We start from the raw sequence: 27473 nt of genomic DNA on the forward strand, positions 1-27473 counted from the left end.
GGCCCTGCTAGTGTCACCTGCCCTGTTTCCGCACCTGCAGGGTTATCTGCACTTAGAAGTGCTTTCTCCTTGCTGGTTGTGTGACCGGGGACAATTCTTTACCCTCTCTGTGCCAGTTTTCTCATTTTAAAATGGGGATAACAATACTGCCTGCCCATGAAGTACTCAGAACAAGTGCTGGGAACCGGCTGTTTCTCCTGGCTGCTCTAATTGTTATTGAGGGTCCTGGACCCTAGCTGAAGAAAGCATCTCACCCGTAGGCCCGTCTGTTACAAGTTCTGTCCCTTGGGGCCTCCTCCAGGCCCATATCTGTGTGCCAGGCCTTAGAGCCTGGCATCCGATAGGCCTGGCTGAAGATCCTGGGCAAGCTGCGCATCTGTGGCCAAATTCCCTCACCTCCTTGAGCCTCAGTTTCCTCATCTGTAAGATGGGGGTGACAAGAGAAGCCCCCGTCCTTGTGGGCAGAGCACCCGGGTGCTCACCCACACGTTTCCCCCAAACCTGCCGGCCCTGAGGAAACCCTTCGCCTGGAGAACAGGAGTAGAGATGTGGCGGATGAGGCCAAAGGGTCCCCAGGCTGGGAGGTGACAGGCAGCAGGCTGTGCGGCTGTCACACAGACACACACAGCCCTTGTCGGCTGTAGGACCAAGATGGCCAGATCATGGAGTGGGCCTGAGCACGCTCGTGTCATGACGGCACCAGGCGGCAGGTGGCCCCTCAGAGCCCAGTGTCCGCCCTTGGAGCACAGGCCCACCCCTGCAACTGCAGAGCTCTCAGTGCACACCCCGGCCAGGAGACTGTGAGACCACATTTATTCGGCCAGGAGTGGCCTTGTGTACAATTTACAGAGCTCCTTCCCGTACCAGGACCGCCAGCATCGCCAGGGCCCCCAGGCCAGCACCATCCCCGCACCTCTGAGTGCAGGAGGCCAGCGATACTGGCTGCGTGGCAGATGGCCAGGGTACGGATGTCAGGTGGGGGCCGGGAGTGAGCTTGGCCTTAGACCTTCCACATGGAGGGCTGGGATGCCCAACAGGGGAATCCTAGCCCACTCAGAGGTTTCCCAGGTGCCTCCGCAGCCCACGGCCCTGCTAGGAGAGCACAGGTGCGAGGGGGGTGCTCCAAGCCCCCTGGGGACCAAGGACCCCTGTCCCGGCCTGGACATCCACCCAGGGAGGGGAAGCTGCCGGAAAAGAAAACGTGCGGGTAGGACCTTCTTCCCAGAGCCCCTCTGCTGTATGCCCACGTGCCCCCTCTGCATCTGAGTGAGAAGACCTGTTCCCATCCGCCCCACCCCCACCCCACCCCCGCTCTGCTCAAGGAATCCTGAGAGGAAACAGCCTCCCCCAGGGAGGGTCCTGGAGTGAGTCTGACCCCAAATGAACTCTGGGGCCAGGAAGCATGAATATAAATATATATGCTGTGTGTATATATTATATAAACGTATCTGTATATGTATATATGTACATGCACGTCACGAGGGCCGGGGGCCGCCGTGCCCCAGGACGGGGGCTTCTCCGCCTGGTCCAGGACTAGCCTGGCTCCTCCCCAGAAGCATGGCCACCCGGGCACCCCGAAAAGCCTCGGACCGGGCGGCCAGGGGGCCGCGGCCAGGGGGCCACGACCATCACTTGAGGTCGAGTGTCCAGGTGTTCGGGACGTAGAGGGACTGGGTCTGGCGGGCGCGGCGGGGCGTGGTGTTGAGGGCGTCCACACTCCTGCGGCTGGAGCGCACCACGTCCGCCACGAAGCCGGTGCAGTCGCTGCAGACGTCCTTCAGGACACAGCCGTGGGTGTAGATGTGCGGGAACTCCTCCTCCACGCTCCGCCAGTGGGGCCCCTGCAGGGGTCTGGGGCAGGACGGGGCCGTCAGGGGTCCTCCCGAGTCTCCACATCCCCCCGCGCCCACATCAGGCAGAGCAAAGTCCATCCCGCAGCAGCTCTTCCTTGGGAGGAATTTGGGTCCTGGGCTCTGACCTCTCAGCCCCACCCCACCCCAGCACACAGGCCCCCGCCCAGCTTCCAGGTGACTGTGACACCTGCCCACCACAGGGACGTCACCAAGGGCAGGCACGCACTGGAAGGCGTCTCTTCTCTGTGCCAGCGTGACTTTGGCGGTTGACACCCTCTGAGGACTCTCGAAGCCCAGCGTGTACACAGGAATGTGTGCAAACTTCTTAGACGGCATCTTCATCTGCAACACAGAGAGACACTCCAGGCACCCTGGTCCCCCCGAGCAGCTGCCAACACACAAGATGGAGCATTGCGGCCTGTATGTAATCAGCACTTAACACTGACGAGGTGGTCTCTCTACAGCCAAGTGGCAGCATGAAAAGTAAGGGCTTGAAAATAGTGGTGGTAAAAATCCCTCAAACAGATGATTGTTTCTGGGATGAGGTGTAAAGGGGTGACATCCTTCCAAATATTATCCTTTACCTCTGTGCACACCTGCGTGTATGCAGACACCCCAAGCTGCTATAAAATGAGGCTTTCCAAAAACACTCAAGGAATTTGGGGTGTCAGAAGGAGGACTTTTAGAGAAAGAGACGGGTCTCCTGGCACTGGCCTACTAACACAGAATATTTAATTTTTAAAAAAAGGGACCATTTACAAGGGTCTTAAAAACTGCAGTTTTGGGAAGTGTAGAAGTGGATCGCTCTGGAGGAAGGAGCTGAAGAGGTGAGTAGTGAGCAGGGATCACCCGACAGGAGACAGCAGAGCCTCTGCCCACCCCTGGACAGGCCCGGTCGGGCCGCAGGACACCTGAGATGTGGGCCCTCGCTCTGACCCCAGGTGGTCCTCACCTTTATGCTGCAGGAACTGCAGACAGCTCTGGAGAGAAAAGAAGAGGGTTTGCAGTGTCAGCTGTGAGGGATCCAGCACCCGCCCGGCACACAGGCGAGGCCAGGCTGTCACTGCCTCCCGCTTGACCCCTGGCCACGTCAGTGCTTTACTTTCATTTTACTCCCAAATCTTGCTTTTCTTTTTACTCAGCTCTGCACCCAAAATACTTCTGCCCCTCCTCGCTCTTGCTGGGGAGCATCTGGTCTGGAGTGGAGGGTACCTGACCCCTCTCTCCACAAGCACTGTCAGAACCAGAGGGCCCTCAAGTGAGATGCCCGTCTTTAAGCAGTGATTAACAGTGTTTATTTCCCATACGTGATTTCAGAAGTAAATGCCTTCTTGTTGTAAAAATTCAAACACTAGAGAGAATTTTAGTTTAGACACGAGTCCTCTCCTGTAAAGCCCATCCTAGAGACGATCCCTCCTATCAGCAGTTTCCATTCTCCATATCTAAGCATAAATTAACAAAAACATACATTTAAAGTAAAAATACAGTAAACGAAATGGGGTATCATGTGTACTATCGTATAAAGATACACCAGGGCTCTTCTCCACATCAGTACAAATTGTCCAAATTCATTTTTTAAAACAAGGGACCATGCACTCTTGCATGGATGTCCCGTAATTAATTCGCCGTCAACAAACCTCTGTATTAGTTTGATTTTATTTTACTGTGGTCAGGAAACATACTTTGTATGATATGAATCCTTCCGCATTTTTGAGACTTGTTTTTTGACCCAGAATAGTCAATTTTGGTGCACGTTCCATGTGCACTTGATAAGAACACACATCGCACTGTTCGGTCTAGTTTCTCTAAATGTCGCTTAGATCAAGTTGGTGGTAGTGTCATGCAAACCTCCTAGACCCTTAGGGTTTCGTATCTCTAACTATAAGCATGGATTTAGCTATTTTTCCTTGCAGTCTGTCAATGTTTTGTTCCATGTATATTGAATCTCTTGCTAGGTGTGGAAAATGTTCAGGATTATTTCTTCCTTTTAGTGTTATGAAATGAACTCCTTTAACTCTGATAATACTCTTTACTCCATAGTCTACTTTGTATCATATTAATATATCAAGTCAAGCTTTCTTTAGACTAATGTTGGTGTGGTGTATCTTTCTCCACCCACCTCCCTCCAACCAGTGTGTGACTTTTATTTAATGTACATGTCTTGGGAATTCCATGGCGGTCCAGTGGTTAGGACTCCATGCTTGGGTTTGCAGGGGGCTTGGGTTTGATCCCTGGTCGGGGAACTAAGATCCTGCAAGCCGTGCAGCGTAGCCAAAAAATAAAATTAAATTAAAAATAAATTACATGTCTTGTAGACAGCAGATTGTCTCGCTTTCTTTATTCAATCTGAGAAACTCTGCCTTTTAATTGGATTGTTTACACCATTTACGTTTAATGTAATTGTTGATATAATTGAGTTTAAGTCTATCATCTTGTGATTTGTTTTCTTTTTGTCCTATTTGTTCTTTGTTCCCTTTTCCTGTTTATGCTTTCTGTATTGAGTGTTTTTTATGATTCCATTTTATCTTCTTTGTTGACATACAAGCCATTCCAGTGGTTGCTTTTGGGCTCATAGGATAGTCTTTAACTTATCACAGTCTTCCTTCAAGTAATATTTTACCATCTCATATAAAAACTTATAACAGCATACTTACAGTCCTCCATCTCTGGTCTTAATGCTACTGTTATATTTTTTTACTTACAGATATGTGATAACCCCCAAAATACATTTTTATTAATTATTTGCATGCCTGGTAATCTTTGATTGGATGATGGACACTGAATTTTACCTTGTTGGGTGCTGGGTATTGGTTTACCTTTTAAAGAGGTATAAGAAGATAATCTTATATGTTAGGAGTTGCTGTTCCTAGTGCTCTTATTGCTTTGTGTACATTCAGGTCTCCATCTGGTGTCACTTTCCATCTACGTGGCAGACCTCATTTAACATTTGTTCCAGTGTGGGTCTGCTGGTGAAGAATTTTTTTGGCTTCTGTATTTCTGGAAATCTTTACTTTTGCCTCTTGCTGGGTACAGAATTCTAGATTGACCGTTTTTTTTTCTTCTTCTTCTTTCAGTACCTTAAAGATGTTGTTCCACTGACATCTTGCCTGCAATGTTTTGATGAGGAACCTGCAGTCATCTTTCTCTTTCTCTGTACATAACATGTCTTTATTTGCTGACTGACTTTAGGAATTTCTCTTTATCACCGGTTTTGATCAATTTAATTATTATGTGTCTTGGTGTGATTTTATTCATATTTCTTGTGCTTGGGGTTCACTGAGTTTCTTGTAGGTTTATATTTTTCATCAAATTTGGAACACCTTTTTAGCTATTATTTCTTCAAATACTTTTTCTGCCCCCACATCTTTGGGAACTTTAATTACACCTATATTAGGCTTCTTAATGTTATCCCACAGCTTGCCAACACATTTTTCATTTTCAAATTATTTTTTCTCTCAGTGTTTTTGTTTTGGGTAATTTTGTTTTGGATAGTTTCTATTGCTAGGTCTTCAAGTTAACTAATCTTTTCTTCTGCACATTCCTCTGAATGTCTAACCTGCTACAAATCATCCAGTGTAATTTTCATCCCAAACATTCCAGCTTTCATGTCTAGAGGTTCGATTTGTCTCTCCTTTACCTTTTCCATGTCTTTAACTTTGGCAGCATATGAAATGCAGTTCAAAACTTTTAATGTCCACAGGACTTCCCTGGTGGTCCAGTGGTTAAGACTCCGCACTTCCACTGCAGGGGGCGCGGGGTTCAATCTCTGGTTGGGGAACTCAGATCCCGCATGCTGTGCGGTGTGGCCAAAAAAACAAAAACAAAAAACCTTCCAATGTCCTTATCTGCTAACCCTAAAATGTGTGTCAGTTCTGGGTGATGTGGGTCATGGGTCATGTTCCCCTGCTTCTTGACATGCCTGGTAATGTTTGATTGGACGCCAGGCGTTTCATCTTGCTGGCTGCTGGATATATTTTTATTCCTATTCTTGAGTTTTGCTCTGGGACGCCGTCAGGATACTTGGGAATAGTTTGGTCCTTTCCGGTCTTGCTTTTGTGATTTGTTAGTTCTGGAGCAGTGCTCAGTCTAGGGGCACTTATTCCCGCTAGTGAGGCAAGACCTTCCTGTGTATTCCACTCAGCAGCCATGAATCACAACTTTCCACCATGGCTGGTGGGAATAGACACTATTCCTGGTACTGTTCCTTTAAACCCTTAGGACAGGGTCAGTCAACTTTTCCTGTAAAAGCTCAGATAGTCAACATTTTAGGTGTGACTAAATGAATAATAAACAGATGGGTGTGGCTGTGTTCCAATAAAACTTTATTTATAAAATAGGCAGTGGGCCAGATTTAGCTCATGGGCTGGAGTTTGCCAATCTGTGCTTCAAGATGATTCCTTCCAAACCCTCAGTAATTTCCTTGCGTGTATGTGCTGATCAGAACTCTGAACACTCAAGGGGGACCTTCTGCAGGTCTCTTGAGACCTGCTTCCTGGAGGACTCTCTCCAGAGGGGAGAACACCAGCTGCCCGGGTGCCCTCGTTCTCAGCTTTAGCTCCTCCACCCCAGGAGCTGAACAGGCTACGAGTCCAGAGTTGAGGCCGTCCTAGGATAGAGCTCACCCTGTCTGCTTCCCGTTGGTTGCTTGATACCCGATGTCTTGAGAACCAGTGTTTCATGTCTTTTCTTTCTTTTTGGCTGTTTCATGCGGAAGATGCCTGTCCTGCTTCCTGTTACCCCACCTTGGCTGAAAGTGGGGGCTGCTCAGCCGTTACGATTAGATAAAAAATTCTGTCCCTTCCTTGCACAACTCACAGTGCCTGACAGATCGTCCTCAGAATCGCAGGAAGCTCTACTAGACAGAAGCCTAGAGGCTTCTTACCCCTCCTTCCCATGTTAATTCACAGCCAAGGTGCATTCAGAAGGCTCACTCACCTCTTGCAAAAGAGACAGGTGGACGGCCAGGAGAACAGTGGGAACTTGGTCCGGCAGCAGCAGCAAATCTGTATGGAAAGGCCTGCTTAGAGCCCAGTTTTGTCCAGAACTCGCCAGGCCCGGTCCTGCCCTCGCCTGCCCCAACCCCGGGCCCCTCACCTTCCCCTTCTTCAGACTGCTGAAGAGCTCCTTATTCTGCAGGAACTTCTCCATCTCGGCCTTCACCAGCACACGGCGCACGTCCATCACCTCCTCCACCGTCAGAGCCAGGCTCTCCACGGGGTGGCTGAACTCCTATGGCAGGAGGCCCAAGGGGCCGGTCTCAGGCTCTCAGGGCGTCTCCATAAGTTCCCCTCTTCCCGGAGGACCCTGGCACCTCCCTGGCCTCGGTCCACCAAGCCCAGCAGCTCCATAAAACGCCCCGCTCCTCAGCTCGGCCACGCCAGGGAGCCGTACCGCTCCCTGGGACTTCTCTGTGCATGGCTACAGGCAAGGCTTCTCTGACCTGGCCCCGCCCACCCCACCGGCCAGCCCCCAGCCCGTCCATGGCCTCGTTGCACATGTAACCCTTCAGCCCATCCCACCTTCGTCCGCAGTGCTCCCAGACCTGAAGCATCTGCCTCCAGCCTTGCTCCACACCTGCCAACACCAGGCCAGTCAGAGCCAGCCAGAGTCCCAATGCCCACTGCCCTTCCTCCTGGAACCCTCCCCCGCTCCCACCTCCCTCCCAGCGCCAACCATCCACTGCGACTCCGGGTCTGCCAGTCAGGTGGTTGCACCTGTCCACCTCGTCATAAGCGCCCGGCCCTTTGGGCCGCCATGACGAGTACACCCTGTCCTAGCCCCCAGGGGAACAGTCCTGTGTTCTTAGCACAGAACTCCGTCTCTCAAAGCATCAGCAAGGTGTCCTGTGGCCCCCCAGGCACCTCACTGTTCTCATCGCATTTGATAAAATCATGCACCAGGGTTCAGGTCCAAGTGGGGACCTCAGAACGTCAGCCACTGTTAGCTCTTCACAATGAAAAGTCAGACAAAATTCACAGCCAATGAAACGGAGGCGCCGAGAGGGAACGGCACAGAGTCAAGACCTGAGAAAGTGCTCTCCAGTGTCACCAGGCTGCCTTCCAGGCACAGGGCGATGGGCTTCTCACCTGTCCTGAGCCCCCAGAGGTGGAACTGGGCTGTCCCCTTAGCAAGGCCCCTCTCCGGCCCCGGGGGCCGCAGTACCCAGAAGGTCCAGGGGGCGGCAGCAAAGCCCAACCTGCCCAGGTTGGGTGGCTGGAGCGCGGAGCCCGCACACCACTGAGGGGAGCCCTCACCCCTCCTGAGCCCAGCTGGCACACCAGCCCAACACAGCCACCTTGGACCACCGCGCCTCCGTCACTCACCAGCCACTCGGAGGCCCCAGGCCTGTCCTCGACTGAGCCCAGGTCACTGCGTGGCGGGGAGCCGGGGTCATGCCGGGACTGGACGCTGACAGAACCTGGTAGAAGAACCGGGGGCTGTCAGGACAACCTGCAGGTGTTCTGGCGTTGGACAGCTGTGCCCAGGGAAGGGGGAGATGGCCCTCCAGGCAGCAGGAGGTGGTGGTGCGGTGGTTTCCTGGGGGTGAGGGGTCTAGTAGAGGACACATCACCCACATCGAGGGCCTATGCAGTGCGGCAGGCCAGAGGGGCCCGTATCTGAGCCCCATGATGGGGCCGTGGCAGCCTTGGTCAGCGCCCCTCACCACCCTTTGCCTGGAGACCCAGAGGGGCAGAGAGGGTCGGAGGGGGAAGAGGGGGTCCACCTCCACCATGGGGGTACAGTGAGGTACGGAATGCCTGGCCTGGACCTCTTCACACCAGGAGTGAGTCACAGCCACCACATGAGACCATCCCGAGAGGGGCCAGAAAGCAACACAGGGGCTCAAGGTGACCCTGAGGGGAGAGAAGGGGGCCTGGCCATGCCTGGTGGGAGGCACTGGGCAGGGTGGCAACCCTGTGACCCGGGGCACTTGGTGGGGCCCAGCCTTCACCACGGAGGGGACCAACTAACCCTGCGTGGCCAGCAGAACCGTACCGTCCTGCGTGCTGACCGATGGGGAAAGGGCGGGGCTCGTGACAAAACCCAGGGCACTGGTCAGGCTCCAGAGTGGTGTGTGCTACTCTGTGGGCACGTCTCCATTGACAGAAACACTAGAAGGATCTGTCAATCGTCCATCCATCCAGCTTTCTTTCTATACACCAATATGTCAACGGCAATTATCCCTAGGTAATAGAATGACGGCAACTTTTTTTTAAAGTTTTACAATGAGTATGTATTACTAATTTAATAAAGTTTCAAAAGGTGGGGGATGGCTGCCTGGGGTGATAAATACCCTTCCTGCAGGTGTGAGCTCCCTGTACCCTCTGAAGCCGCTGGGACCGGGCAGGGGCAAAGGGCGCCCGCAGGAGGGTGCCCAGGGAAGGGAGGGCAGCACCCACCTGGCTCCTGGGCGCTGGGCGTCCAGGACTGCACGCTGTCCGCACGCGGCCGAGCCCGTTCCAGGCCTCCAGGGGGCTGTAGGCCAGAGGTCACCTCGCTCCGGAGCTGGGCCAGGTCGTGCTCCGAGAAAGAGCGGTCTCGCCTCAGTGTCACCTCCCCACACGGCGACTCTTCCTCCTGCGAACACGCCAGCCGGCACCTCCCTGACCTCTCTGCCCGCCAGCGCCTCCTGCCGGTCCTTGCACCAAGGTGTCGGGCACAGGGGCCTCCGCTACACACTGCCCAGGCCAGGGGGAGGCGGGCGCCTCGAAAACCACACCCTGGTCTGCGGCTCCTGGAAAGTCCTGGGAGGGCAGGTCTGGGGGGCAGGTGGGGCCCGTGGACGTGGCCACCACCCTGGTCTCTGGGCTCAGAGGGCAGCAGCCAGGATGCAGAGCCCCGCTGGGACATGCTGGCTTTTCACCCCTGAAGGGGGCTGCCCAGCTTCCCAGCCCCAGGAGGACGGAGCACTCCGCTTTAGACCTTTCTGTGCAGAGGCCACAGTGGTCCAAGGCCACCGTCCCAGTGACCCTTCTGAGCCGCCAAGATGGGAAAGGGTCCTGAGCCCGGCCATGCTTGCCCCCAGGGCAGACCCAGCCCCACAGCAGGACACCGGCTTCAAAGCAGGGCGCGCCCCACAGAGCTGGACGCCGGATGGACGCTGGCTGTGTCCTTGCCCCCTCCCTCCTCCCCTCCTCCTCCCCCTCCCCCCCTCCTCCTCAGTCTCTCTTCAGGAACCCGTGGGCTCTGACCTCGGATATGTTCATCTCCTCCATCTCAGCCAATGTGGGCGCCTTGAGCAGGACCCGGGGCCGCTGGCGCTGGGCACTGCTCCCGGCATCCGTGATGGACAGGTTGATGCAGGAAGTGGACTTGACGTCCCCAGAGCAGGCGTTGAGGATGCAGGGCAGAGAGCCGAACCCTGGGGCAGGCAGCAGGTAAGGCAGGACAGGACAGGACGGGTTGGGGGGTGGAGGGGAGGCAAGGGGCAGAGGAGGGGGTGTCCCGTGCTCACCCCGCTCACCCCGCCCATCCCAGTGCCTGTCCTCCACGGGGCGCAGCCTGCGTTCCTGCTTGATCTCCTCCAGGATCTTCTCATGCAGCGTTCTCTGTTTCTGGGGTAAGGGGCGAAGCCTTCTCTCTGAGACCTGCAGGGGGTGTGGCAGTGCCAGGTGGGGGCCGACTCCCAAGCTGGGGAGGAACCCTGCATGAGGAATCCGGAGCCCACGGCATCACAAGGTCGGACATGGAGGCCCTGTGTGCTCCTGGGGCAGTGAGCGCCCCAGAACCAACCTTCCAAACGCCCCAAGGGAGCCGGTACCTGCTTCAGCGGAGGCCGGGAGCGGATGAAGTCCAGGATAAGTTCGTGGGCATCCTTCTTCACCCTGGGAGGGATGTCCCCGTTGACCTGTGTGTGGGGTGAGGGCAGCAAGGCTAAGGGCCCACCTGCCAGGGCTGTGGCCTTGAGAGGGGCTCATGCAGCCATGGGCAGCGCCTGGGCCTCACTCCAGCCTCCCTCTCAGTGGCTGTGCGGCCGTGGCCTTCAAGGCCCGACCACAGGCTTTCCCTGCATCTCAGATTCTTCATGTGGAAATGGGGGTTAGCGGCACCAGCTCAAAGGGTTGTCATGACGATGAAATTAACTCGCACGTTTAAGATTCTCAGCGATGCTGGCACACAGCAGGGGCTATGTGAGCGTTAAATGCGACAATCCTGCAGCCTCAGCTCCTGCCCCTGGTCCCCTTCTCCCTGCCCTTGTCACACTGTGTCCCTGAAAGGACCATGCACCACGTGACTCCGGGCCACGTCTGCCCCAGTTCAGTGGCCAGCACACCAAGCAGGGGCTCCAGCGAGCAGAGGGGGGCTGAACGTGGACCCCCTTCAACACGGCCTACCATGACCTTGAGTAGCCCATCATGACCTTGAGAGGCCCACCATGACCTTGAGGGGCCCACCATGACCTTGAGGGGCACACCATGGCCTAGAGAGGCCCACCATGACCTTGAGGGGCCCACCATGACCTTGAGGGGCGCACCATGACCTTGCGCAGCTTGTAGTTCCTGGCGCGGATGTCCTGCATCAGCATCTCGAAGGGGGTGAGCTGGAACTCTGTGGGCAGGGAGTTGAACTCCTGCTCCTGCACCTTCTTCAGCTTCACTCCGTGGCGCAGCTCCCGCATGAGCTGGACCCAGAGTCGGGCCTGGGGCCCCGAGAAGATGAAAATGGCCCTTAGCCCCGGGCAGGGCTCCCGGGCTGTGCCCCGGGCCAGCGGGGGCCACGTCTTACCCAGTCCGTGCGCCCCAGGCTGTCGAGCTCCATCAGGGGCTTTTCTGACTGCGGCTCATCCTCCCGAAGCTTCTGCAGCATCTGTAAGTCCAGGAGAAAGGGGAGAAGAGCAGCTGTGGGGATGTGGGCCCTGCTGGCCTGTCTCCCACATGGGCTACTGGTCCACCAGCTACAAAAGGGACAAGTGGGCATTTTGGACAAGGCTTTGGGGCTCAGAAAGATATCTGGGGGAACCAGGCCATCAGCCTTGGAGCCCCACGGGAACACTGGAGTCCCACTGGCTATCTGTGGCCGCATCTCCCAGGCAAGGGCAGGGGAGAAAGCACAACCTCCACGTAGCACCCACACAGTACCTCCTGGCTGCAGTAGAATCTGCCCCCTTCCCTCACTGATCCCCCTCACTGAGGGCTTCAGACCTCAGCTCACAGGGCCCCCGGGCCCCACGCACACCCACCCTCATGGGACACCCTCGGCCGCTTCTCTGCACAGGATCCCATCTGCAGTTGTACATCTATCTGCTGCTTTGATTGTTGTCTGAATGCTTGGCTCCATGAGGCCAGAACCACGTTTTCTGTTTTTGCTTTTATTTTTTTATCTTAGTGTTTCTGGCTCCTAGCACTGTGTGAGACACGTGCTAGGTCTTAAACATTGGTTGAATGAATAAATGAATCAATAAATGGGTAGTTGGATGGGTGGGAGGACAGCCGAGAGGGTGAGTTACTCAGCAGGCCAAGGCAAACAGTCACAGGGATGGACTTCACGGCCTGGGGAAAATGCTGCCGTCACGGTGAGGCCCCAGAAGGACGCCGGGGATCGCGGGGCAGCTGTTCTGTGCTGAGAATCTGGGAAGAAGCTGCTAGGTTCGCTGCCCTGATCTTCGCAGCAGCTGCCGTTCTTCCTCCAATCTTCCTCCCTGGAGAAGCAGCTGCCTTTGGCGCACAGCCTCGCCCTCCCCATCCCCCAAATCAGACAGAACCGGTTACCCTGGCTTTCACCCCAAGCCACTTGCCAAACTGCTTTGGACGCTCTAGAAAACTCTGCCAAGTCTCTGAGAAGCACAAGGTGTGTGATTCTAAAAATAGACCTGCGTGTGACCTGGCGGTCTCTGCAAAGGGCAGGAAGGTGGGTCTCCTGTCGTTCCTGGAGTATCTCTACCTGCCCCCTGAGTAGGCTGTTTCTGCCCCAAATGCCAGCCCAGCTGCGCCCCACCAACAGCCTCCCTCTCACCACCTCCTCCAATTTCCCAGACTTCTCTTGGGTCAACTGCTTGAAGTCTAGAGCTGTTTGCTCCTAAAACAAAGAGCTTTTATTGCCTGGGTAAGGAATTGACCTCAGCAACAGGACAGGTGACAGAAAACCATTAGGACCATCCACAATGAGAGCACTGGAAGGACATCTCTGAGATGCCGGGGAAGCGTGGGGAGGGAAGAAGGGGGATGGGGCTTCGGAGGCACAGGCTGTGCAGAGGGGCCACCCCCCCTTGGGCTAGGATTGGGCTGTAGATGAGGGCCAAGTGGCTCAAGGAGCATCTGAATTGTCCTGCGCTGGGTCCCAGGCCCATCGATCAAAACAACCCTGAGAGCCTGCTCGAGCTCAGAGCCAGAGGAGCTGCGCAGGAACGCTTCCTGGTCAGAGGAAACGAGAGACACGTGCCCACAAGGGCCAGGGTGGAATCAGGGACCAGCAGCAGTTAATTCCAAAAATACCTCCCGACCTCTCCAAAAATCTCTGCTTTTTCTCATCTGTGAAATGCTGGTGGAAGGCAGGGGTCCCTGTGGGCTGTGACCCCCGTTTCAAGGAAACACCTCAGTTCCTGCCAAGGGAGAGGCTGGGAGAGCTGGGGCGGAGACTGTCACCTCCTGTGACTTTGAGACCATGAAGAAGCAGAGCAGCCCCGGGAGAAGGCCAGCTGGGAGCCGGGTCAGGCCCCCTCTGCTCTGTACTAGCTGTGGCGTGGGGCAAGGACACAGCCTCTCAGAGGCTTTCCAACTGCTCATCCGGAAAAAGGGTGATAACCGCGGAGGGAGGTGGAGGGGAACAGCAGACTGTCACCAGCGGGGCAAACACCTGGGCGAGTGTCCTCTCACTGAACTGCCCACCTCCCCAAAGCTCCAGCACGCTGGCACCTCTGCATGGGTCCTGGGCCGCCCTCTGCACCTATTTTCGGAAGGAACCATCACCTGGGCAGGTGAGCCGGAGGCAGGAGGCACAGCCCCTTTTGCAGATGCAAACATGGGGATCCGAGAAGTTAATAACTAACTTAGAGGCAACAGGAGTGAGGTCACGGGGCAAAGGTGCCACTTATATAAGTTTCTGAGCCTCAGTTCCCTCCTGTGCAAAACCGGGTACGCAGGAGGTGTGCGGGTTAAGCTAAAACCTACAAAGCGTTCAGGGCACTCCCACACAGAGCGAGCTGCGAGCCGAGGATTTCCACCCCCTGTGGACGGACAGAGGGACACAGGGAAGGAGGCAGGGACTGGGGAGGGACAGCCGGGCCCCGCCCTCCTGGCCCCGCCTCTGCGGGTGGAGGCGCCTTCACGGCCCCACCCCTTGCTCCACCCGCCCCCACGTGCCCCGTCTGCCTCGCCCTCAGCCCCTGCCAGGCGCCCCCATGTCCTTGGTCCCTACGGCCTGGGCGTCGCCCAGTCTCCACTCACCTCCTTGGCCTCCCGGACCCTGGCGAGGAAGGCGCGCAGCTCCAGCGTCTCCACGAAGAGTGCGCGGCACACGGCCTGGTAGTGGGTCTGAGCGCCCCGGGGCTCGGTCAGGCGCGCGGCGCACAGGCGCATGGCCTGTGTGAACGTGCGCACGGCGCGGGGGCCGCCCTCGGCCTCCTCCTCCTCCTCGGGGGCCCCGTAGCCCTCGTCGGCTGCCCCGCCACCGCCATCGTCATCGCAGTCGCTGTTGGCCATGAGGTCGATGAGCCGCTCCAGCTGCGGGCTGAGCTCGCGCTCCACGTGCTCCGCCAGCCCCCAGTCCAGCGCGCGGTAGATGGCGAAGCCCAGCGACTGAACCACCTGCGGGACAGGGGCCCGCGGTCACAAACAGGCAGGGAGGGCACACACGAACTGGAGGGGTGCCGGGAGGGGGCCGGCGGCGGGCCGGGGTCCCAGCTGCCGCAGGAGAAGGTCACCACCGCGCGGCTTCTAATGGTGAAATGGAACAGCAGCTGTCCTCCCTGGGGATGCGCCCAGGGTCACCCAAACGGGGAACAGGGTGCTCCCCGTGCAGCACAGCCACTGTGGAAAACCGTGTGGCAAGTTCTTGTAATCCAACACGCTTTTGCCACGGGACTGCAGCTCCTCTCTGGGGAATTGAACCAAGAGAGAGGAAAAACGTGTATCCACGCTAGTCGTGAGCTGGGCAGCCGTGTGGAGCCCTGACCCCCGTGCACAGCCCAGAGCCAGAACTCCAGGCTGCTGGGCTCCGCATACAAATCTACAGTCCCCAAGGGCAGGCCCACGGCTCCCAGCCGGCATGGGGGGTGGAGGTTGCAGCAGCATAGGAACGTTGGAAAAGGTCTGTGTTCTTGAGTACAGTGTCGCTTACATGGTATACACGTTGGTCAGAACTCACCAAATGTGAGTTACCCCAACGGCTTTGTTTAAAAAAAGACACAGAGGCAACCTAGTGAAACATTAGCTTTTCATATGCTGTAACAGTATATTTTAAATCAGAAGAGAAAGACTAGCTTGTTCGATAAAGTTTGACACTGGAACTCACAAAAAGCAAGATCCCCTCCCTTCAGTATTTTAAGCTGCATGTAAATTTCAGTGTATGTAAATTTAACCTGAAAAAGAAAAACCTAAAAAGTAATTGTACCTGAGGACGGGGAGCAGGGTGGGGTCACCAGGGGGCAGGTGGGGAGGGAAGGGGCGGGGCCCGCAGGGAACAGGTGTGTCCTTAGCTGCGGGGGGCCCACCATGCTATTCTGCTGGCTTTGTATATGCTTGAAATTCTTTCTCCATAATAAGTTTTTTTAAATTAATTAATCAATTAATTTTTGGCTGCGTTGGGTCCTTGTTGCTGCGCGCAGGCTTTCTCTAGTTGCGGCGAGTGGGGGCTACTCTTAGTCACGTTGCGCGGGCTTCTCACTGTGCCAGCTTCTCTTGTTGCGGAGCACGGGCTCTAGGCACGCGGGCTTCAGTAGTTGTGGCACATGGGCTCAGTAGTTGTGGCACGTGGGCTCAGTAGTTGTGGCTCGCGAGCTTTAGCTGCTCCACGGCATGTGGGATCTTCCCAGACCAGGGCATGGACCTGTGTCCCCTGCATTGGCAGGCGGACTCTTAACCACTGTGCCAGCAGGGAAGCCCCATAATAAGTTTTTTAAAAAGTGGATTAGCATATTAGAAACATGAGTCCTGCGGTAGAGAGACCTCTCCACTCTGCTTTCAATTTTACTTGGTGGGGAACTCTGTTTTCACAGACTGCCATTAACATCTAGGAAGCCAGGTTCTGTGGAAGACAGTCATCTGTCCCAGTGCCGTGTGCACCCCACAGTGGCCCTGGGACGCGGGTCTGCTCGACAGGGAGGCACCAAGGCGAAAGCAGTTCCACGCCAGCCAGTGGCGCAGCTGAGCCTAAGAAATAAGAATGAGGAAGCTGGACTTCCCTGGTGGCGCAGTGGTTAAGAATCCGCCTGCCAATGCAGGGGACACGGGTTCGAGCCCTGGTCCGGGAAGATCCCACATGCCGCGGAGCAGCTAAGCCCGCGAGCCACAACTACTGAGCCCGCATGCCACAACTACTGAAGTCCGTGCACCTAGAGCCCGTGCTCCACAACGAGAAGCCACCACAGTGAGAATCATGTGCACTGCAACGAAGAGTAGCTCCCGCTCGCCGCAACTAGAGAAAGCCCGCGCGCAGCAACGAAGACCCAACGCAGCCAAAAATAAATAAATAAATCCTTAAAAAAAAAAAGACTAAGGAAGCTGCATCCAGTGTGCACCGCACTTTGTTTTTGCGTTTGAAACTGCTTTCGTGGTTTCCCTTGAGGACAATGATGCAGAAGATACACACATGCCAAGATGACAACAGCTCTTTGCCACTCAACCTTGCCACAAGCCTTGAGGTAACCTCTAGTTTCACAGGTGGGGCAGAGACACAGAATGGCACAGGATGGCCGCGCTGGCCTGGGGGTCGGGTTGGCCTGCAGCCGGTGCCCAGACCTTGTGCCACGGACAGAGCTGCACCCTCACCAGGCACGTGCGGGCCACCTGGCCTCCGGGGCCCTTCTGGCCTCTCCTCTTCTTTCCTGAGATCCTACCCCCCTGGGCCCCAAGGGAGTGGGCTGGAGCAGAGCTGAAGGACAGGCGCGAGTGTCAGTGCTGTGCAGGGGACAGGGCACGAGAACAGGCCTTCCCTGTCCTGCAGAAACGCCTCCGAAGACACCCTGAGCCTGGAGGGGGCCTAGGGGCGTAAGCCTGGCTCGGGACACTGGACGCGTGGGAAGAGCAAGGGCCCAGTGGGAGAAAAGTTCCAGCAAAAGTCAACAACACTCCCAGCCTGGAGATGTCTTCTCTCTGCCTCAGGAGGCGAGGGTCAGACCTAGCTCCAAGTCGCACCCTAGAACCATGAGTCAGAGGCCCAAAGGCCGAAGGCCGGCCACATCTGACAGGTGACCGAAGGGCCAGGCCGTGGCTGGTGCAGTCCCTGCGGCAGTGGGATCTCCAGAAAGCGCCTGGATGCCCCTCAGGACCGCTGGGTGGGCGAGGGCCCCACTTTACACAAATTTCCAGCGGTCCTTTCTTGGCTCAGAGGTGGGGGCCGGGAAGGAGATGGTAGGGGGGAGTGAACTCCACTCCCACCCCCCCGGGGGGACCTCACAGCCCCCACCAACCACAGGGGTGGCCCTGACTCAGTCTCTCCAAAGGAGGCCACTGTGCCCCATGGGTGGGGCAGGCAGCAAAGCTCCCCTGCTCCAGCGCAGCACAGCCTGCCGCCCACCCAGCCTCCCCCGGTGGTCCTGGTCGCAGGCCCGTGCGGGCATCACATCAGTGAAAGGGTTAACTCCACTGCAGTCTCTTATCTGATAGCTGCTCCTTAAAAGCTTCTCAGAGGCAAAGACCACCGGCTTCCCCATAAGGAAAAACCTGGGCAGCCAGCCAAGAGCCTCAGAACCCTGAACCCCGCCTGCCCGGGCAGCGTGGGAACCAGGCACCCGCAGGCCCAGTGGGCCAGCCCCAGGGACCGGCCCGAGTAACCGAAGGGCCAGTGTGAGAATCTAGGCAAACCGCACGGGAGACTGCCCTGCCCCACTTCCTCGGGTGGGGCTCTCAGGCTGACTGATGAGGCTCCAGGCAGAACGGTGCAGACTGGACCCCTACATACAGAGTTCCTTGTAAATAGTTTCAAAACTGCTAACAAGAGGCCTCCTTTGGAGCGGGAGGTCGTGAACACAAGTCTACTCGAGGCCTGCGGGCAGCAGGGCAGCCCCGGCAGCAGGAGCCAGCAAGCAGTGAAATCGGTTCTTGGAAACGCGTGGCTGGGTTTTTCCCCCTCAAATTCCAGAAAACTGTATAGCACAGAGTTCACGGCAATCCCACGGGAAAGCCATGCTGTGTAAACAGCAGGGCATCCACCCCAGCCAGAGGGGTATCTTATCACTGACATTATTAAGAATGGCCAGCATGGGGCGATGAGAAAATGTCAGAAAACTTGGGGATGGTTTTATTATTGTTTCTGCATTCTACACAGCAAACCACACAGCCTCGTTTGGCCTGTGCCCACACCCTTGCTCTAACACTGTGTTTAATATATAAATATGTATTTGCACAAAACTGGTTTTCATAAGGCAGGAGGATGATAAACATCAAATTCAATTACCTGCGGGCGGGCAGATGGGACGGGAGACACAGGAAGAGGTCCTGCCGGTGAGGTTTGCGTTCTGGGTTGGATGGGGGCTCCGGGACATTGGTTGTGGGCTGTTTTTCCTGTTTGTCCCCCGGACCCAATTCCTGTCCAACACTCTGTGACCAGGGGGCCCCGGAGACCACATCACCTTTGCCCCCCCTCCTCCCTCGGGTCAGTGTGAGGCCCCTCCAGGAGCCCGGGGGTCGCAGGGGAGAGGGAGGGAGGTACATCACTCCCCCTGAACCTCGGGCCCACCGCGTCCACACCACCCTGGCGGGCTCCCCCATCACCGCCTGCCCTCTGGGCTCAATCTCCCTATCAAGCCCTTCCACTAAGCCACTGAGCATTTATCTGCGTCCTGCCTCACGGGAACAACTGTATAACTTGAAGTGCGTTATACAAGACACCTAACTTGTAACGTGTAGAGTTTGTTTTTAAAGTACCTGGGCTTCCGAGCTGGCCGGTGACACCATCGCTGTGGACTCTGCAAGGGGAGAGAAGAGGCAGTCGGGACCAGCGTCAGCGGCCCTGGGACCCGACACACGGGGCCGGCCCCCACCCCCCACTGGCCCCCCACCAGGAGCACACAGCGCATCGCCCAAGGTCTCCATCAGAAACCAGAAAGCTGAGCCGTCGGTCACTGGACGGACACCAACAAGGCCCAGCTCCCGGCTGGACACCAGGCGAGCCGTGCAGCCCTGCCCCAGGGGCGGAGGGGCGGCTGGCAAAGACAGCCCCTACTCGCCCTGCACAGCGACCACTCAGAGGGGGCAGCCAACAGGGCCACGGAGTCCATCCTGCCCCCTCGGGAAGCAAGGCTGGGGGCACGAGTGAAAGGGGAGAGAGGAAGTAGCCAGGGGCCAGCTCGGGTCAGCCAGGCCCAGGGAAAGCCCTCACGGTCGGAAGCCGCACACCCCCAAATCAGAGCTAGATGAGAAACCCAGACGCAGTGGAAAGGGCAGGCCTTGCTCCAGAGTTCCCGACAGCTGCGCTGGGTCAGCTGGCGTCTGGCCACCACCTCTGGGGATTTCTCCCCAGACTGTCTCTGCCAGAGACTCAGAGTCCCTGGGACGAAACCCAGGTGCTGAACTGGGCTCTAAGTATTTTATTAGGTTTATCGTTAAACACGGCACTGAGTTGGCATGTTTACAAGTCCTCAGTTGTGTAACCGGTATACAGCCCAGGAGGTAGATGGTTCTCGTACCCATTTCACAGATGAGGAAACAGAGGCCCAAGGGAGTGAGCTCGTTTGCCCCAAGTTGTCACAGCTAGTAAGTGGTGGTGCCAGCTGTGGCCAGGCTGGGGGACCCCAGAATCTATGCTCCAGTCACTCCCTGAGCCACCCCCGGGCCTCCCAAGAGGCCAGGCTGGACAAGACACAGAAAACCCACCTCCTTCCACCACCTTCCTTGAATAAGGCACGCAGAACTGTGTTAGGCTATGAAGTTTAGCTGCCTTAAATTGAGGTGGAAAAAAAACACAAACCGTTGGGCTTCCCTGGTGGCGCAGTGGTTGAGAGTCCGCCTGCCGATGCAGGGGACACGGGTTCGTGCCCCGGTCCGGGAAGATCCCACACGCCACCGAGCAGCTGGGCCCATGTGAGCCCAGTGAGCCATGGCCGCTGAGCCTGCGCGTCTGGAGCCTGTGCTCCGCAACGGGAGAGGCCACAACAGAGAGGCCCGCATACCGCAAAAAAAAAAAACAAAAAAACCCAAACCGTGAAATTCTCTGCTAAGCGAACCTGCTGACTCTGCAAATATTTTCAAAACGCCATCAAAAGGCAGGAAGATCGCCAAAGACAAAGGGCGTTTGTGTCGGGCTGGTCCATTAAATAATGGCAGACACTGCAGCCCAGCATCAGGGGAGTTAATGCCACAGTGAGCATTAACTCCCAGCGAGCAGCTGGCCGTATACAGGTGTTGGATGGTCAGTAAAAGCCTGTAGCTGTGAACGGCGGCCATGGAAGGTGCGAGGGATCACACTTGACAAAGGTGCTTCCCGGAGGTGCCAGGGCCCCGAGTTTCCCTGATTTCAAGGGGGCAGGGGGCAGCCAACCCTCAGCGCCCATCACAACCCAGCACGGTCTGGAAGGTGAGTGTTCACCAGCCCAGTTGTATTTTAAGTCGCAAGGACTGGAGAGCCCCACGGTGGTTCCGTGCCCAGCGCTTTGCTGCAGAGCTAGCAGATGACTTACCGTGGCTGCAGCCGGCACAGACTCCTCGTGGAGGCTGGCGCCACGCCTCCCTCTTTACAGAGGAGGAAACTGGAGCTCAGAGAGATACAGAGATTTACCAAGACCACACAGCTAACAAAAGGTGGAGCTGGGGCTTCCGGGCGGAGCTGACACAGTGGTGGGCACCCTGTGCTCAGGCGCCCTGGGCTCAGGACAGGCCCATCTGCCCAGTTACAGGGGTGCCAACTCCAAGCCACCCCCTCCTTGACTGGGCCGTACCCGGAGGCCAAACTCCCTCCCAGGAGTCTAACAGGATCACAGCGAAACCCCAGCATCTGACACTCACTGGCGTATCTGCTTAGATGGCCACGTCCTGGGACCAGAGTAACCAGTGCCCAGTGCTCCGTTTGTGGGCCCCCACAGCGTGGCCCTGGCACTGAACCGTTGATGCTGTCCCGGGGACCAAGGACTCCTTCTGCGTGAAGACCTGGGTAGCAGGAGTGGGGCCCTACAGGGGCAGAGAGGCTGGGCTGCATACCCCATGAGCGAAGCCTCCAGGGCACACGGGTCCCCCAGGGACCCCAAAGACCTGAAGCCTCTCCTAGAAGCATGGGGCAGAACTGGCAAAGGGCCGAGTGGGCTGAGCGTACCGTGGGGTCATTTGTCATGGGACCCCAGGCATAGGCATCTCACAGGTGTCCCAACAGGGAACACAGCTTGTCGAGGGACTGCCTTCCTGTGAGGTAATCCTTGGTCAGAGGTGGGACTAAATCTCAATGCTATCTACAAGCACACCAGCTCACAGTCACACCCTGCCCGCGCCTGTGCACGCACGCACGCACGCACGCACGCCCGCCCACCTACCCCATGCAGTGCCTTCAGCCCTCGGCCCCATTTTCTGAAGGGGGTGCTTGGTGTTCTCTGCAGCGGAGGATGTTTCCCATCAAGAACTGTGCAGTGGAGCAGCGCCCAGGCCCCTGACTCCCGCAGTCCTGCTCTGGGCCCAGCACGTGAACCTGCAGGAGCTGCTTCCCTAGCTGTGTCTGGGGAGGTGCACAGGGGACCGGGATCACAGCCCACAAGCCAGCGCCTCCGGGGCCAGGTATGCCCCAAGGCTCCCCAAACATCCACATGGCCTCTGGGGCAGTTGCTATCAAAGCCCCACTGCACAGAGAATGAAACTGAGGCACCCAGAGGCCTGAGTAACTTCCCAAGGTCAGGCAGGGGTGGGCGCAAGCTAAGGCTGAGTCTACTCGCCAGCGCCGTCCCCACCTCTCCCCGAGGGTGACTGCATGGCTGCTTTGCCTCCTGAACCTCGGTGTTCTCGTCTGTAGGATGGGCTCACAGCAGTGCTTCCCTCGCTCCCCGTCTCCCAGGATGGCAAGGTGGAGCCGCTGCATCCCGGACCATATCTTGACTGTGTGACCCCACAGGAGCAAAGGGCCCAGGAGGACCCCTGCGTGACAGCAAGGGTGCATGGTAGCTTTGGTGGGGGGGTCAAGAAGCAGGAGACAAAAGCCATACGGGAAGGACCTGGTTCAAAGAAAATGTTTCAACCAGAAACACTCTGGCTGCCAGGAGGAGATTCAGCGAAGTATGCTCTCCTCGGAAGCAGGATTTCATCTTTCCAGCCAGCCCCTACTCTCCTCTCACTGCTGGACACTCAGCCCTCACCTGTATGTCCATCTGTGTGGAGAGCCACTTAAAAAGACACAGGTGGGACTTCCCTGGTGGTGCCGTGGTTAAGAACCCGCCTGCCAATGCAGGGGACATGGGTTTGAGCCCTGGTCTGGGAAGATCCCACATGCTGCAGAGCAGCTAAGCCCGTGCGCCACAACTACTGAGCCTGCGCTACAACTACTGAGCCTGCACTCTAAAGCCCACGAGCCACATCTACTGAGCCCACGTGCCACAACTAACGAAGCCTGCGTGCCTACAGCCCGTGCTCCGCAACAAGAGGAGCTACCGCAATGAGAAGCCCGCGCGCCGCAACGAAGAGTAGCCCCCGCTCGCCGCAACTAGAGAAAGCCCGCGCAGAGCAACAAAGACCCAACGCAGCCAAAAATAAATACAATTTTTAAAAAAGATATAGGCAAGCTATAAAGACAGTCCCTGGTCACTCAGGAGGCGATCTCCCAGTGAGGCCCAGCAAGTCCACCTTGAGGGCCCAGAGCCCACAGGACACGCAGGGTTGCCTGGAACACCAGGGGTCCCCCTTCAGCTCCTGGGAAGGGACGTGCTGGGCCAGGAGGCGTGGGAAGGGGCATCTCCAGCGAGCACAGACGGCCCCACGTACACACACGGTGACAGCAGCGCAGAAACAGCAGCACATGTGTCTCTGTGTCTGTGTGCACAGATCCCTGGGCCCAGGGTGATGTGGGCTCCATACTGATGTTCCCTCATGAGTCCTCCCCACTCCCTGGGCATGTGCCACTCTCAGCCCAGTTTATGCAGGAGAAGTGGGGGCCCCAGCACTGCTACTTCTCCACCTACTGGGCTGGAGGTAAAGAGGTAGATAGAGAACCGGGCCCCATGAAGCTCATGACACAGGGGTGCCAAGGTCCAACACAGGACAAACTAAATGGTCTCAGTGTTTGGCACTCAGGGCTGCACGCGAGGTGAACTGGGAAGGCCTCGCCTCTAGGCAGCGGTGGGCTGCACGGGGGAAGCTTCACCCTGGAGACAGGGCCCGCTGCTTGGTGGGGGGGGGGGCCTGGAAGGGCCAGTGGCCTCAGAACTACAGGCAGGAAAGGGCAGAGTGGGAAGAGGGGTGCGGGGGCAGGTGTGACCTGGCGGACAGGTCGCATGAGCACCCAAGCGTGAAGAGAGGGGCCTGTGAAAAATTCCAGTATTAAAACTGACAAGAAAAACCCCCAGAAAAGCAGGGCAATGTGTAAATTAGCGTAAGCAGAGTGGAGAAGGCCGGAGGTGAAAGGAACCCCATCGACACCCTGCGCCCACCCTCCACCTGCCCAAGGGGGTTTTCACGGTGGAGAGCCTGGTGCCTGGAGAAAAGTATGCTGTTTCCCCGCAAATGTCGGCTGGGAGGATGGGAGGTCTCAGGCAAGGTGACAGCCGAGAGCTGCTTTGGAGCAGGCAGTGTCCTGGCGGGCCTGCCCTGGAGGCATCAGGCGGACAAATGCCACTGAAAGTGTCCCAGGACCACTGACCACTGGCCACGCTGCATGAACGGGCTTTGCCTCAGAGGACGGTCAGCACACACACTGCAGAGATGCCTGATGGACTTTCTTGCCTCAATTTAAAAACAAAACAAAACACCCTTCCCCATCAGGAGGTTTTAATAATGGCCTCTTAAAAATAACTTCACTGTTAGGGCTTCCCTGGTGGCGCAGTGGTTAAGGATCCGCCTGCCAAGGCAGGGGACACGGGTTCGAGCCCTGGTCTGGGAAGATCCCACATGCCGCGGAGCGGCTAAGCCCGTGTGCCACAACTACGGAGCCTGCGCTCTAGAGCCCGCGAGCCACAGCTACTGAGCCCGCGAGCCACAACTACTGAAACCCGCGCACCTGGAGCCCGTGCTCCGCGAAGAAAGAAGCCACCGCAATGAAAGCCCGCGTGCAGCAACGAAGACCCAATGCAGCCGTAAATTAATTAATTTAAAAAATATAAAAAAAAATAACTTCACTGTTAACATGTTTTTCCATTTTCCCACTTGAAAAAGGGGGCTTCCAAGCAGTTATGAAGAAGTCTTCAGACTTGCCGACTAGGAAGTTTACTCGAGTAAGCTTCCCCTGCTTAGCTGGAAGTGGGAAGTATTCCCACTCCTATGCTAAAGTAATAGTACTCCTCCACACCTCCGGCCCCCCGCAAGTCAGGTTTAGTTTGGTTGTTGATGTCTTTCCTTTTTTCTTCTTTTTGGCCACGCAGCATGTGCGATCTTAGCTCCCTGACCAGGGGTCAAACCTGCTCCCCCTGCAGTGGAAGCACAGAGTCTCAACCTCTGGACCGCCAGGGAAGTCCCTGGTTGTTGCTTTCTTTAAAGTTATTTTAAACGTTGACTTAATGCCTACATTTACCAGAACTTCCTGAGGGAGGATGGGAACCTTCTTCTCAACTGCGATTACAGCACGAGATAAACACGCATCTTTCAGTGAATCCAGTAATCACTCAAGTCCCAGAGAAACACTGGGTTAGCTACCTTAGGGAGACAGCTGGTCTAAAGTTTCAGCTGATTCACAAAAGCTCAACAGGGACAGAAGAGAAAGTTCAGGGTAATCTATTTTTCTTAAACTTTAAAGAGGCAGCAAGTCACAAACCTCATCCACCTTTACAAGACATGTTTATGGACAGAAACCAAAGATCCTGTCTAAGGGAAAATGAAATTGGGCCCCTCTGTGTCGTGGGCTGGGACGTCCCCATACAGGTCAGTGGAGAGTGGCCACACGTGAGCTTTGAAGCGCAGCCTTGGATTTCCAGTCGGCCTGGGTGAAGGCAGCACAAGCGCCGCTGGGCCTGCAGGGACCAGGAGGAAGGGGCTGACGCATCGCCGGGCTGGAGGAGTGGACAGAACCAGACGACCGCTGCACCCGAGGATGGCCCTTGTGGTCCACTGTGGAGAGTACTGACCCCACAGTCAGAGATGCAGGGACCCCTCAGCTCTGCACCTGACTGGTGGCAAACCACTTACCACTCTGGGCCTCAGCTTCCCCATCTTTAAAATCAGAGGGTCAGACCAGGCAGGCCCATTATAGTCCTGTACTGCTCTGCGGTGCCAGAAGCCACCCCCTGGGTTACACCGTGTGCCTTCAGGGATGAGGAGGGCCACAGGGAAGGTCTTTTGAGGAGGACATACAGCTTTACGAGAAAAGCTCTTGGTGAATATGCAGACTCCAGGGCCCCCCGATGACGAGAGGCCATCCTGTATCGTGCTCTCAGCCCAGCCTTTGAAGACAGTGGACACAGGCATTGAGAGCATCAGGGCTGAATCCAAATCCTGCCGCTTCCTGTGTGACTATGGGTAAGCCTGAGCCTCAGCTTACCCGACTGTAAAATGGGAACAGTACTGTTTGGGTCCAGCTCTTATTATTTTCTCCTGTCAAGTAAGTGTTTTTGTGGAAAATAGAGCAACTCTCAAGTGTCACACAGCTGAGGTGTTAAGGGAGGTGGGAGCAGGGTTCAGAGATGAGAAGGAGCTTGTGGAGAAACAGTGTCGGTCGTAGTGGGTGGGAGAGGTTCCGCGGACCCCTCCCTGTTACCAAAGGAGCTGTCGCTTCTGGCTAGCTTTGCCCTGGTCCTTCCCAGACCTCCATGAGTTTGCCCATGGATTTCTGCAAACCCACCCCCTCCAGCACACACAGCTGGCCTGTGTGCTTCCCCAAGGGTATCACTTTTGGGGGTACTATCGTCATATGCTCCGTCCCAGCACTCTGCTTCTCCAGGAAGAAAACTTTTTTCTTAAAGAGGCTACAAATCACTTAAACTCATCATTGTCCATAGACTTCAAGTACCTTTCAAGGGCTTCATTGTTGGTTCCCGTTCATGGTTCAGAGCAGAACACTAAGCAAGTTGTTCCCCAAATTTCACACATTCTCTGTTAAATCCTCATACCCACGGAAAACGAGCCCGAGAAAAGCGTGTTTCCTTTCGTGCCTAAGCGCCTGTCCTGTACCTACCAGTCCAACAAGGATCCACACCACCAGTCACTGGGTGGGAAGGTCTGAGGGTTGCAGACCCCCAGAGGAAAAAGGAAGCAGCCCAGGTGGGGAGAACCGCGGTAGGAGGGGCAGAGTCCAGTCTCCCTGCTGAAGGGCCTCAGGCAAGGAGCCAAAGCCCCCTCCCTCCTCTCCAGCCAGCAGCGGGCCCTGATGTTAAGATGGGTTTCAGGTGGGGCGAATCCAGGAAAGGGGGGGGTGAGGTTCCCAGGTCGAGAGAGTGACTTTCATGTCTAGCAGAGGGAAAGAGGAAAAGCAGGGGCAAGGGGCGGAGGTCCGCGTCCCAGCGGAGAGTTGCTGGGGGCTCCCAATCCAGAAAGGGGAGAGGAGGAAGGAGGGCCTTCCAGTCTCGTAGAGAGAGAAGGCGGAGGAGGGGCCCCCAGTGCGGCAGAGGGAGGGCGCGGAAATGGGAGAGGTCGGCGGGTCCAGAGAGGGAAGGCGCCAGAAGCGGGGCGCCGGGTCCGGGTCCAGGTCCAGCAAAGGGAGGGAGGGTCTCAGCCCCTCCCCGCGAGCGGACACCGCCCCCCGCCACCGGCCTCACCAGCCGCGCCGGGCTCCCGCTGCGCGCTGACCGAGCCGTCCCTGCGCAGGAGGATGTCCGCTGTGTCCCGGATGCGCCGCCGGCCGCCCGGCGCGCCCCGCAGCCCGCGGCAGCACTGGAAGCACACGGCCCACGCCTGCTCCTCGTTGATGGGCTGCTCGTACGCCTTCAGCACCTCCTCCAGGGACAGCTCCCACGGTTCTGGCCGCCCAGCGCCCCCGGCCCGCTCGCCCGCTGCCGCGTTGCCGCTGGAGCTGCCGGCCCGGGCCATGGCCGCCCCATCATCGCCGCCTGCGCGCCCAGCCCGTTTCCATAACAGCCGCGCCAGGGCCGACGCGCCCGAGAAGCGCGGGGGGCGGATCCCGCGCCGCCAGCCGCTGCTTTGTCATCGTCGGGCCCCGCCCAGCGCGAGCGGCCGCAGGTGAGGCCTGGGAGAGGAGGGGGAGGGAAGGGGAGGGGAGGAGGGGGAGGGGAGGGGCGGGAGAGGGGAGGGGAGGGGAGGGGCGGGAGGGGAGGGGAGGGGCGGGAGGGGCGGGAGGGGCGGGGGGAGGCCTGTGGAGAGGGTGAGGCAGGTGGGAGGGGGTGGAGAAGCCGGGATCCGGTTGCTGGGGGGAGGGTCCGGGGGAGGGGGCGCGGTGAGGAAGGTGGAAGGGACT

At 57.1% G+C, this 27473-nt stretch overlaps 1 protein-coding gene across 8 annotated transcripts; it reads right to left on the reverse strand.

The window, feature by feature from the left end:
• Positions 1-1505: 1505 nt before the first annotated feature.
• SPIRE2 (spire type actin nucleation factor 2) lies at positions 1506-27119 on the reverse strand. Of its 8 annotated transcripts, none has more exons than XM_079907808.1 (15): positions 26818-27098; positions 18875-18915; positions 14237-14596; positions 11580-11660; positions 11329-11493; positions 10615-10701; positions 10318-10441; positions 10046-10215; positions 9254-9431; positions 8177-8271; positions 6948-7082; positions 6789-6856; positions 2806-2833; positions 2080-2195; positions 1506-1851 (listed from the first exon to the last, which is right to left on the reverse strand). In XM_079907808.1, exons 1-15 carry the CDS (start codon positions 27086-27088, stop codon positions 1629-1631), a joined length of 2142 nt encoding a protein of 713 aa, XP_079763934.1. In that variant the 5' UTR covers positions 27089-27098; the 3' UTR covers positions 1506-1628. The 8 variants fall into 8 exon arrangements, with proteins under 8 accessions (XP_079763934.1, XP_079763928.1, XP_079763931.1 ...); XM_079907802.1 differs by adding an exon at positions 20626-20700 and having other exon boundaries at positions 1506-2195; XM_079907805.1 differs by adding an exon at positions 20626-20700 and having other exon boundaries at positions 9254-9329; positions 10046-10441.
• Positions 27120-27473: the final 354 nt, after the last annotated feature.

The sequence above is a fragment of the Stenella coeruleoalba genome, assembly GCF_951394435.1.
Source record: "Stenella coeruleoalba genome assembly, chromosome: 20".
Lineage (NCBI taxonomy): Eukaryota > Metazoa > Chordata > Mammalia > Artiodactyla > Delphinidae > Stenella > Stenella coeruleoalba.